Source organism: Trachurus japonicus, chromosome 16, assembly GCF_045865225.1.
Source record: "Trachurus japonicus isolate A0001 chromosome 16, Traja_1.0".
Taxonomy (NCBI): domain Eukaryota; kingdom Metazoa; phylum Chordata; class Actinopteri; order Carangiformes; family Carangidae; genus Trachurus; species Trachurus japonicus.
This window is the reverse complement of record NC_140922.1, coordinates 35,877,522-35,890,194: the sequence shown is the minus strand read 5'-3', so window position 1 is coordinate 35,890,194 and position 12,673 is coordinate 35,877,522. Positions and strand designations below refer to the sequence as shown.

At 43.5% G+C, this 12,673-nt stretch overlaps 1 protein-coding gene and 1 long non-coding RNA gene across 2 annotated transcripts in view; one reads left to right on the top strand and one right to left on the bottom strand.

The window, feature by feature from the left end:
* The window catches only part of dcst2 (DC-STAMP domain containing 2), a 33,122-nt gene that overhangs the window by 20,273 nt on the left and 176 nt on the right, over positions 1-12,673 (bottom strand). Inside the window, exons 2-6 of the mRNA XM_085803265.1 lie at positions 5,529-5,791; positions 3,971-4,141; positions 3,732-3,833; positions 1,931-2,128; positions 1,090-1,155 (exon numbers count right to left, since the gene is read on the bottom strand). Of these exons, the coding sequence (XP_085659391.1) occupies positions 1,090-1,155; positions 1,931-2,128; positions 3,732-3,833; positions 3,971-4,141; positions 5,529-5,791 (800 nt within the window). The remainder of the gene's footprint in view (positions 1-1,089; positions 1,156-1,930; positions 2,129-3,731; positions 3,834-3,970; positions 4,142-5,528; positions 5,792-12,673) is intronic.
* On the top strand, positions 6,520-10,786 carry LOC146972820 (uncharacterized). The gene is made up of 5 exons (XR_015037959.1): positions 6,520-6,644; positions 7,892-7,946; positions 8,352-8,436; positions 8,700-8,790; positions 10,642-10,786. It is a non-coding gene; the product is annotated as an uncharacterized LOC146972820 (long non-coding RNA).

Genomic DNA, 12,673 nt, shown 5'->3' with positions numbered 1-12,673 from the left:
TACACATAACAGATAAAAAAAACAGTACATTTAACATTCCTCGCACAGTTCTCACATACACAATTCTCCCATTCACACAGATAAATATAAATATGGTAGATAAAAAGTACTGATGAAAAACTATTAAAAACTCAAATAAAGTGCAGGAGTGTCTGGAGCATTAAAAAGATTAAAAAGATTTAAAAAAAGAAAAAGGTCTCCAGATGACCTTTGAGGAATAAAACACTACTCCAGAGTATTCATCAGCATGAGGGGGAGGCAATAATGACTGGGTCTCATTTCTTGGTGAACTATTCCTTTAACCCTTCTGTTGTCCTGCTGGGTCAAACTGACCCAATCTGTTTCCAATGGTCCTTCTTTCCTCCTTTCCTTCTGTCTCTCCATCCCTCCTTCTTTCCCTCCTTTCTCACTTCTTCCCACCATCATTTCCCTTCCTTCCTTTTTCCTTCCTTTACCCAATCTGTTCCCTTTCTTTCTTTCCTCCCTCCCTTCTTTCCCTCCATCCTTCCTTCTTCTTCCTTCCTTGACCCAATCTGTTCCCTTTCTTTCTTTCTTTCTTTCTTTCTTTCTTTCTTTCTTTCTTTCTTTCTTTCTTTCTTTCTTTCTTTCTTTCCTCCCTCCATCCTTCCTTCTTCTTCCTTACTTGACCCAGTCGGTTCCTTTTCTTTCTTTCTTTCCTCCCTCCCTTCTTTCCCTCCATCCTTCCTTCTTCTTCCTTACTTGACCCAATCTGTTCCTTTTCTTTCTTTCTTTCCTCCCTCCCTTCTTTCCCTCCACCCTTCCTTCTTCTTTGCCCATCCTTCTTTCCTTCCTTTCTCCCTTCCTTCTTCCCACCATCCTTTTCACTTCCTTCCTCCCTTCTTTCCCTTTGTTCTTCTTCTTCCTTCCCTGATCCAATTTGTTCCTTTCCTCCATCTTTCTTTCTTTCTTTCTTTCTTTCTTTCTTTCCTTCCTTCCTTCCTTGACCCAGGAGGACAACAGGAGGGTTCAGTGTATTTTCCTTTGTGTGGGTTTAGTTGTGTATTGTATCCTGTTTGGTATAAGAAGTAAAACAAAGTGACATGTGACCAAGTGAACGGTTTAACTCACGAGCTGCCAGGTGTTTCCTCAGCTGTTGGGCGATGTAGGACGGGATGACGCAGAAGAGCTCCGCCGCTGCAGCACGCACACACACACACACACACACACACACACACACACACACACACACAGATCAATAAATCGGATTGGAATAATTTACCTGCCAACATCAGATCCCTCCCCACTCTTAGTTTGTTCAAGCGTGCATTGTCATCTCACTTTAAGGTTGAATTTCAAAGGAGGTTAAATCGAAAGCAACTGGACTTAGTTATTTGTAAATAAGTTATTTATTAGTTATTTGTAAATAACTAAGTCCAGTTGCTTTCGATTTAACCTCCTTTGAAATACTATGACCTGGGCAAATGAGAATATGCACCGGCTTTTTAAGGTTGAATGTTCATGTATGACCTGAAACACTGGACTGTTCATGGGTTGTTGAGGCTCCATTTTATTTCACCATCTCCCCATGAGATGGACCCACCTACTGCCCATTTCTGAGTCCTTGATGTTATGTACAGCTACTATACCCCATAATATGATATGCATTCAAGTTAACAGCTTGTAATAGCTCACTATTTCTTGTCTGCTTAGGCTGTAATGTTTGTAATGTCTGGATTATTATTTCCAGTGTCTGTGTGTGAATGTTGTATGTATGTTGTATTTGTTATGTGTTTCTATTCTTTTTTCCTTATCCTTTTTTCTTATTTTTACTTGGGACCCCCTCGAAAACCAGGTGATACACCTCCAGGGGTTAATCCTGATAAAGAAATTTGAATATAAATCAATCCAGTAATTAATCGTCTCTCATCGAGGTGAAAGCGGTCCGGTGTCGGTGGGTCAGTGAACGCACCGCGGGCCAGCTGGCAGAGCGGCAGGAAGCCGTCGATGACGTCACACAGGAAGTGGAAGTCGGGCCCCAGCAGCTCGGAGCAGTCGGCGCGGGCGTCGGCGAACACGGCGCGGCACTTCCTGTACGGAGAGCCCAGCTTGGCGTTGCACACGTCACCGATGTCCACCAGGAAGTGCAGCACGTTCCTCAGGGTGCGAGCTGCAGCACAGGGGTCAGGGGTCAGAGGTCAGAGGTCAGGGGTCAGGGGTCAGAGGTCAGAGGTCAGAGGTCAGGGGTCAGGGGTCAGGGGTCATGCTGGAGTAGTTGTGTTTCCATTAACACCTAGAAACACACAAAACCTAAATATCGCAATAAAAACAGGTAAAAAAAACATGTTTTTTTCAGACGTGTCGATATCATACACTTTTTTCTCATTTACACGTCGCTCCAGGTCTGATCAGATCTGATCCCGTCGGTCACTGTTTCTGTTCCATCACAGGTTTTCACTAAATAAAAGTCATAATTCTGAAGTTTTGAAAAAAAGTGCAGTTGTTATTACAGGTGTTTATGTGAATGAGCCGTAACTCTCTCTTTCCAAAAAAATGAGCAAAAAAGAACAATCATTGGACGTTTCCTACTGTCTACTGCTCAGGCATACTTTCACCTAGAGACTCCATTTAAACTTTAAACAGTAGACACAAGTCTTGTGTATTGTCGTATTACTCCACGTTTTGATAAGTCATATAGTTTTTGATCAATCCCTGTTCAATGACCATGATCATTTTTGGAGAAATTATGAGATTATAATGGGTGTGTATTGCACGGAATGTTCGTGTCAGAGTGCGTGACATCATCAGTTAGAGTGGGAGAGAGTCCAGAAAAACTCTCTTTCCACACTCGGCCCGGCCACAATTTACACTCTACACACATGATTTTTTCCTAATTTGTAGACAGACTTGTTCTGTTTCTCACCATGTGCTCAACATATCAGAGAGACTTACAGAATTTGAATTGTCAGCCTCTAAGTGCGGCCACGTCTGTCTCTGCTCCTCATTGACTCCAATACAAAGATTTTTTGAGAGAAGCAGAACGGACTGATGTTTTAAACTCAAAAGTGTCTCCAAAATATTTACTGTAGAAACACCGAAATCATATCAAATCGTTCAGGAAGTCCTCACAGCACCGTTGATCTGTGTTTTGTTCTGATAGGAGTTACCGTTTTGTCAGAATAAGTCCAAATGTGAGACCGGTGTAGAGGCAGAAAATCGCTCTCCACGTAAATTCTCCACGTTTAATATAATTTTTATATTAAAAAAATCGATCTTTGGATGTACGAATCGATCTGTAGGAATTAAGATGAGAATCGATTTAAAATCGGTGGATCGATCAGATTTCAACTCGAAGCGCTGTGAGCGCCGCGACAAAAAGAAGCAAGTGCCGAGGGCGTTTTACCGCCAAGGGCAAACAGGGTTTGAATGGAAAGTAGACGCCCAGAGGCTGAAAACACGTCTGGTGGACACGGCCCCTAATGAGTGTAGTTTTAGAGGAGCTGAGTTAATTGATAGGATATTTATTTACAAATGTAGCCACAGATGAAGACAAAATCAATCCTGTATGGAAAAAAGCAGGATCGAATGAGGTAGCCTTGTTGGAAAACTCCTTTTTTACACAGTTTATGAGAGTTTATTACGGCTCATTCACAAAAAACACAGTTCAGTGGACTTGTACTTTATCAAAATGTCAGAAACATCTGTGTGACGGGAACGTGGTGGTGAGTTCAAGTGTCTGCGGTGACGGTGGGACAGTAGAGTTTCTCACTCACCGACGTGTTGGACGCCGTCGCTCAGACTCTGCAGGAGGTCGTGGACTCGTCCGGCCACGGCCTGAGCGTTGCTGCTCACCTGGCGCAGTGTGTCCAACACGGCTACACACACACACACACACACACACACACACACACACACACACACACACACACACACACTCAGATACACACAGACGCTCGTCAGCAGCTGTGTGTTCTGCTGTGGCGGTGAGTGAGTGGTGGTGGGCGGGGCTTACAGAAAAGGGGCGTGGCCGCTCGCTGCATCAGCTCTTGCGTCTGATTGGCCGCCAGCTCGGCGCCGCACAGCAGACTGGCGGCCGCTCGCTCCGTGTTCTCCAGCGTGTTGGAGACCGGACCGGAGAGGAGCGCCGACACGAAGAGGAAGAGGAGGAAGCTCCTCCCACGGGCTGAGGAGGAGGAGGAGGAGGAGGGGGGGGGGGGCGGGGGGGGGGGGGGGGGTGGGGGGAGGGGGAGGAGGGGGAGGGAGGAGGGGAGGGAAGGAGGAGGAGAGGAGAGAGGAGGAGGAGAGAGGAGGAAGAGAGAGGAGGAAGAGGAGGAGGAGGGCTGTGATTGGTCGGTCTAGGCCACACCTCCACCTACTGCAACACTCCAAAGCATGGTCAGCACTAGAGCGCTGTAACAGAGAGTAGTGACAGCATTGGTCCAATGGCAGCGCCTCCTGGTGGAGGAATATGGGTTTTGCAAAAGAACTGACATCTCTGCATTGTTGGTGAATGATCAGTGTGGTGTTTTCAATAATTTAAGGACATTTCTAGATCACCCACGTTAATAGCATCATTGAGGATCCTTTACAGATAAACATTAACACATAGGATAGTGAAAAAAAAAAAAACAGTTTTCTACATTAAAGCAGAAGTAAGTGATATATTTGTGTTAATCTAAGTCTTAAATAGTTATATCTTCCGACAGCAATCACTTCTATAGAGTGTTTGGACTGAAACACGGGTCTGTCAGTCCCTCTGCTCTGCTCTGAGCCCAGGAGAAAACATTTATCGTATCCTACAGTTTTTATCCAATGAGGAGAGAGAACGGCATGCAGGGCTGTGTGTGCAGCCAAGGAACGCCGTGAATGTGGTGACGTAGGGACGAGGACTGTTATGGTGCGTTCAAGGAAACTCGTATTTTTCCGACCGTGAAGTGGTACCAGTTCGATCTGGTACGAGTTCACGGGTCAGAAGTTACGAGTGGCCGTTATAGTGACTTTCACCGGTAAAACAGGTCGGAAAAACACGAGTGGGTTGCCTGGAACGCTACAAAGTCGTAAGTTGTGACTTGAAGCTGTAATTTACGGTTTCAAAAGCCTGCCTGGAACGCAGCATTAGCCAAAACGACCGGATCGCTTACTTCTGCTTTAATGTTTCAATCTACATTTTATAATAAACTAATTATAGGTATAATTTGATATGACCAAGACACCTAAAAACAAAAACACGGCCATTTTCATCAATTTACCAGCAAGTGGGCAACACACATACATTGGAGTGAATGGGTTTTCTGGGCGCTTTTGCAATACCCATATCCTGCCACTAGGGGCGCAAAACCCTTAAACCCTTAAACCCTTAAACCCGTAAACCCTTAAACCCTTAAACCCTTAAACCCTTAAACCCGTAAACCCTTAAACCCTTAAACCCTTAAACCCGTAAACCCTTAAACCCTTAAACCCTTAAACCCTTACCACGGGAGTCAATGGTGGTGTCCTTACCCTCTTTTACACTGCTTTAGGTTTACTACATTTCCCATCATGCAGCTGTACAGACAGACAGACAGACTGACCTGAGCAGAGCGATGGCATCATGACGGCGGCGTCGGCGCGGGCGGCGGCCGACAGCCCGAGGCCGAGCGCGGCGGCCGGCCCCAGCGCCAGCGTGCAGCGGACACAGAACCAGAGCGGCTGCCGCTGCAGCAGCAGCAGCACGGCACCGTACGCCGCCGCCAGCAGCAGACCCAGCACGAATCCCAGCAGGCTCCTCCCACACTGCCACAGATGACCTACGACCTTCCTCCTCCACCCGCCGAGGCCACGTCGCCCTGACGACCTGGAGGAGGAGGAGACAGACAGATGTTCTACAACGCTCGAGCCAGATGTTACACATGCAGCAACTTCATAAACCACTGATTAATCTGTTTTATTGAGCAGGTATCATAAAGAACCAACAAAAACACTATTGTGAGGGATCCCTCCTCTGTTGCTCACCCTGAGCTTTCTCCTGGTTTTCCCTGTTAAAAGGGTTTTCCATGGAGTTTTTCCTCAGTGGATGTGAGGGTCTAAGGACAGAGGATGTTGTTATGATGGGATGTAAAGCCCTTTGAGACAAACTGGTGGTAAAAACGGGCTATACAAATAAAATTGCCTTGCCTTGTCTTGCCTATTTAATAATAATAAATCATTATTAAATAGTGTATAGTATAGTATAGTATAGTATAGTAAATATAGTTTAAAGAAAAGATAAATAAACAAGGAGCAAGCTTTAGCACATTTTTGTTTCTGAATGAAAAAATCAAGGTAACTCTTTAATTTAACCGTCTTTGACCGAATCTCCTTGTTGTTTACATTCTACTTCCTGGTAGAAAACCAGCTGTAATGTGAATGAGATCAATAGTAACGAACGAGAGTTTACCCACACAGCAGGAGACTCCGACGCGGATCCGCATTCAAGTCACCAAACCCGCGTGACTGTCACATTCGTTTGGGCGCCGCCTAGAGGATCAGCCCCGCCTCCAGGCAGAGCCGTTATTCTACCGTCAAACAGCGGATCCCGAACGGACCCGTGTCGGACGTGTGGACACGGACGCGCCTTTACTGTAACGGTCGACCACAGTAGTCCACACCGAGCCGAGACTAGAGGAGGCATCTTTCTTTGCTGGGACACGGTTGTGCTGAAGCCTCTAGTAAGTTTATTGATTTATTGATGTATTGCGACATTCACAGTAACGTTAAACATTGGCCTTTGTGTTTTTAATCGTCATGTATATTAATGCTTGTAATGACGTTGTTTGATATTAGCACTGTTAGAACTTTTGTAGTTTTGTGCAACAGGCTAGGTTAGCTTCTAGCTGAGATGTGATGATGCACGTCTGTAGCTATTTTGTTTTAAAATGGGATAGCAATTTCGGGAGAATATGTTGTGGTTGTGTGACTAAAAAAAACACACATTGTTATTTGGTAACGTTATGGTTATCTGTTTTAATGTATCGCAGCTGTTATGCTGTGTAACGTTAGCCTATGCTAGCGGTAACTTATGTAACTTAGCTGCTATTTCTCCGACCTCGACCTCCCATTTCCTCTATTTAAGTAGGCTATGCCCGGTGTTCCGACTCCCAGTAATTACGAGTCGCCCTCTTCATACACATTACGGTGTTTTTTTTTTAAATAATTATTTTCTTTTCTTTAAAACTAACTAGCCGTTAGCGGCTAGTTAGCCGGCTAGTTAGCCGCTAACGGCTAGTTAGCCGCTCGGCTTTTATTTAAAAAATAAAAAACACCGTAATGTTTATGAAGAGGGCAACCAACTCCAACGTTACGGAGTTTAGAATGAGTTTTTTAAGCCTCTCTTTGCTCCTCATGTCGTAATTCTCCGTGACTTTTCGCTAGCCGAGCGGCTAACGGCGCTGTTGTATATCAGCACGGGTGTGATTCGGTCGTAGGCACGAGGCCGCACACCCGTGCTGATATACAGTACAACAGCACTCCCTCTGCCTTTATTCATCCCACGAAGGGGAAATTCACAAGTTACAGCAGCAGTACAAACACACTCACACATGCCATGCACACTGGCAATATTAATGTTTAAGCTTGTCAGTGCTTTATGATGATTAATATATGCTGAGAAACAAGATAAAATTGTAAATCAAGCAGGAAAGACCAATAATTTGTGTTTAATGAATCAAATATAATCAGATATTGTTTTGGTCATAAATAGGCTATGTTTAATTCGCTGGGGAGGAGGGGCGGGCACACAGCTTTTCTTTTTTTTTAAACTTTTTTTTTTAAAATAGTGAGGGCTGTCATTTTTGCTAAGCTTAAGTCAACTAAAGTTAGCTATTTTGTGTCTTCTATGTCCTGCCTTGAGTTTATGTTGTCTACACACCCACATACTTGACTTTTTTTCAACATTTTTTCTATTTTTACTGTGCAGATAATCCTCCAGCTATGCCAATATTTGACATGTCTCTGGGTGCTGCTGTGTAGTGGTGAGTATTAGCCTACTATTCAATTGCTTTTGTTGGTTTTCGGGATGCACATTTTGAATTTTTTTTCTGACTGATGATAACCAACGCTTGTTAACCGATATGATTACAATGCTCTCGGGGGCGATCACTTTTTCTCTTTTGCGCAGCTCTGTTGTAACAGGTGATGCAGATCGATGTCCCTGTAGGCTACATTTGTTGTCTGGCCTTCTTTTATGATATTATTCCTTTTTTAATATTGTGAGTAAAGATAATTACTGCAAGTCCTATTGCCTTTAAGATTCTAATGTTCATTTTTTTTGTTGAAACTATTTTGGAGAGATATGTCTAATAATCAGTCTTCATTACAACACAAAATAATATGGCACCACAAACTAAACCAATTTCCATTTGTCTTTCTTTCTCTAGTGAATGTGGCAGTGTAAAGGGTGTTCAGTTGCTGTGCAATATTTGACATGTCTCAGGGTGCTGTGTCAAAGGCTCTGCAGTAGTGGTGAGTATTACTAAATCAGTTGTTGTTTTCTGAGTTTATTGTTTTTTTTTTCATTTATGTATATTATTTTTAAACAATTACTCAGTAATGAAAAAGAAATAGGGGGCATCATTGCACCAATGGATGAAGTAAATATATTCTCTGGGTTGGGGGTGTAACAACTGATTGTCTTCAAGACAAAAATGCCTTTTACCAGGACAAATGAGAATTTTCACAGACATGAACTCAAACAACACAACTTCTCCTCTGCTTTTCTGCTGTAGGATGATGACGTGGATCTGGGAAGAGAATGCGTCCTAAAGACCCTCTGCGTTTACCTGAATGAGGACCCGGAGAATCTATTGAGAGTATGTGGTAAGTATTACTTAGGTTTAGTATGTTGAGATGTTATCTTTCGTATTTTATATAAACTTTAAAACATCTACTCATTGTAATTACTTTACAGTCAGCTAAGTTGTAGGATAATATGGTAGTGCTCTTAATATCAAAGTGTGTGTTTATTTTTCATTAAAGGGATAGTTCGGGTCTTTTGATATCTATCTATACCCTTGTTTTAGCACAGAGCTAAAGGGAGAGCTTTATGAACCTGATGTGATGCTGAACCTCATCAGATGGAGTTCCATAGACTGTAGGAAAGAGGTTAGAGCAGAGAAGAGTGATCGTTGCAGCGCAGTCCATGGTGGAAGATCAGACCAACAAATATACAGACAGCGTGCATCACCTCCAAGGATGGTGCTGCTGGAAAAAAAAAAAAAGAACAGCACTCCTCTGCAGCCAGCTGACGTGTAGCTCACCTGCAGCTGTCAGAGGATCCTCGCTCTTTCTTTAGCCTGGCGTTTGGATGCACTTTGTTCAACATGTGAAGATCTAACCACCATCTGACCACCGATCAGCTGAGCCAGCTAACAGAGTGGACGTGGCTGGTGTGTAGGCTCGCTATTTTATAACGGCAAGAAAAAATAATCGTCCTGATAGTGTGTGTACATTTGTCGGGCTGATCTTCCATCACAGACTGCGCTGCATTACTGATCATCACCCGGTCACCCTGTCTGTCACAGCTGCAGCTGTGGTCTAACTTCAGCTTGTTGCTTCCCTGTCCCTCCTCTCTGTGTCTGCCCGTTCTAACTCCATCTGACGAGGTTCAGCATCACATCAGGTTCATAAAGGTCTCCCCTTGGCTCTGTGCTAAAACAAGGGATGGCTTCATCACTTGTGTCATAATCAGATTACGTGAACTATCCGAGCAATAAACTCCATGAAACAGCTGATGGAAATGCGCACAGCCGTCTAGAGGCGGCAGCGCGCAGTGATACGGAGGGAGAGAAAATAGCAGCAAGCGATTGTGAGGTCAGACTTTTTTGTGGACAACGGTTTTGTGATGCAAATGTATCACTCTTTTGAACGCATATTGTTTTGAGAAGTAAAACGCTTTATTTTCGTGACCCCAGCCAACTAACCGGACTACATTCGTCAGCACCGCAAACTCTCAAAGTGTGAAAGAGAGAATTAAACATAGCCTATTTATTATCAGTTACTATGACCAAAACAATATTTGATTCGTTAAACATAAATTGGTCTTCCCTGTAGGATTTGTTTTATTTACAATCTTATTTCTCAGCATATAGGCCTATTAATTATCATGACAACATAAAGCACCTTTTAAATTGAATAAGCCTAAACATTGATACAGGACTCTGTAACACAACTCATCACACATTCATGCTCTCCCTGTGTGATCATCTGAGAAGCAGACAGTCTGAGGTTGAAGTTTAGGTGACACTGTGACAGGTCTCTGTACGTCTTGACCACATGTCGGCTGTTCAGCTGTAGTAGAGGAGAACTCAGCTGTTTTTAGCTCCACCGCACGTAGCGTTTTTTTTTTTTTTTTTTTAGGAGCTCCGGTATATTGCGGCTTTATGCGGGAGGACACGCGATAAACTACAGCTGATCCAATGTATTTATCTGAGCTTGGTCACCGTGAGAGGCGCTTTGAGCCACGTTCATATTAAGTTACACCTGACGCAGGACAGGGCATTTTGACAGGTCTGCGCTCACATCAGCTGTGTTTATTTACCCTCACCCTGTCACATAAGCGATCAGCTGTTTTTTTTGTTTTTTTTAACGTTTGATGTCTTTTTTTCTTTTTGCTCGAAATTAAACATGGTATGACCTTGACTCCCTATATATCTGTCTGTTTGATTACAGGTGCTGTAAGAAAAAATACAGTGACAGGTCAGCCACAGATGACGAGGTGACCAAACACGCCATCCACCTTGCGGCAGATTGTGCAGCGAGGAGACGTGTCCCGCCTCCATCCACGCGAGAACCCCAGTAGCATGTACTTTAAAAGAATAAACAATATTTGTATTGAACTTCTTGTCGTTCACCAGTTATTCATTTTCTGATATTTTAGCTTCACATTTCATTGAAGTTGTAGCCTCATTTTGTACAGTTAATTGATGTCTTGACTTCAACCTTTTCTGTATATTGACAATAGTGTTGGGTTAAAAATGCAAGGCAATGCAGATTTAAGCTTGGTGTAGAAGTCTAGGCTAGGCATAGTTATAGTTTTAGTTTAAGCTATTTTATGGAGATTTTGAAAATGATGAACGGGTCCAAAACGGACCCGGGCCAGAGGTTTTTTTTGCGTCCGTTTCGGATCCGCGGCGGATTTGCGTGTCCCGAACGGACCCGGGCCAGAGGTAATTTATAAGTCCGTTGCGGGTCCCAAACGGATCCGGGCCAGAGGGTTATTATGAGTCTGTTGCGGATCCGCGGCGGATTTGCGGGCCCTGAACGGACCCGCCGCGGAGGTATGATTTAAATCGCGGATGCGGACCGGATGCAGCGCGGATCCAGGACGGGTCCGCGATCCGCCTTCGTTGCGGATCCGTCACAGAGAGCAAGTGGACTCCGATACGGGTCCGTTTCGCGGGTCCGTTCCGGAAGCCGCGCTACATCCGCGGCGGGTCCGCGGCGGACTCCTTTTGCTATGTGGGTAGCTATATATCATATTTTTCACGCCGTATCACCGTTTAGACAAATCTGAAATGATTCAAGAAACATTACTATTTCTGTGTGTGTGTTTTGTGTTGCTATGTGTTGTATTTATTCAGTTTGGGGGAATCACAGTGTCTAGAAAGCATCAGTGGCTCAGCTGACAGGGACAGCTAACGGTAGCTAAGCTAACGGTAGCTAAGCTAACGGCAGTAGCTATGCTAACAGTAGCTAAGCTAACGGCAGTAGCAGCTAACAGCGGTAGCTAAGCTAACGGTGGTAGCTAAGCTAACAGCAGTAGCAGCTAACAGCATAAATAGTAATGTTTGTCCAATCATTGGTTTTATAAACTTTACAAACATCAGATTAAGACTACTTCTTAGTCTAAACGGCGATATAGTGAAGTGACATGAAAAAGTAGATAAATATAGAGAAACTCTCGTCCGTCACTATTGTTCTCATGCTGGTTTTCTACCAGGAAGTAGTTGTAAACAACAAGGAGATTCGTAGGCAACTTGTCCTAAACCGTATTTGTAATTTTGTTGCTATCAATGTTGATGGTGATTGTATTTTGTTTTGGAGGAATGTTCTGTTTGGGCTCCCTGACCTGAAAAAAAAAACAAGGAAAAAGCTAACATAACTTTTATTATCAACCTTATTATTTTAATGGCAAAATTTCATATTCACAAATGTAAGTTCATTAAAAAAAAAAACCTTCCTTTACTGCTTTTAACGGTGAGCTCAAGCAATACATAACCTCCATCAAATTTTCAAACAACCAGAAAGCGATTAAGACTATCAATATATGTGAAAACTTGAACATTTTGTTGTAAACTTATAAATCCCCCCTGGCGTATAATATAAATGTGCTTTATTAATTGCATTTTACCATGAAAAACTGTTTTTGTATTGTGAAACAAAGTTTTGAATAAAAAAAATAAACTTTTACAGGTCCTAAACCGGTAACATTACAGAAGGTGATTCAGTTCAGCTGTTTTGCAAAGTGTTATGGTTGTAAACTCAGATCGATGTTGAGAGCAGAGCAGCCTGCAGACATCTCTGTGTTTCCAGGGCAACGGGTTGTTATCAAACATAAACAGCAGCAACATTCTCTACCGTTAGCGTCTGTTAGCCGTTAGCCGCTCGGTGTTTCCAGGGCAACGGGTTGTTAACAAACATAAACAGCAGCAACATTCTGTACCGTTAGCGTCTGTTAGCCGTTAGCCGTTAGCCGTTAGCT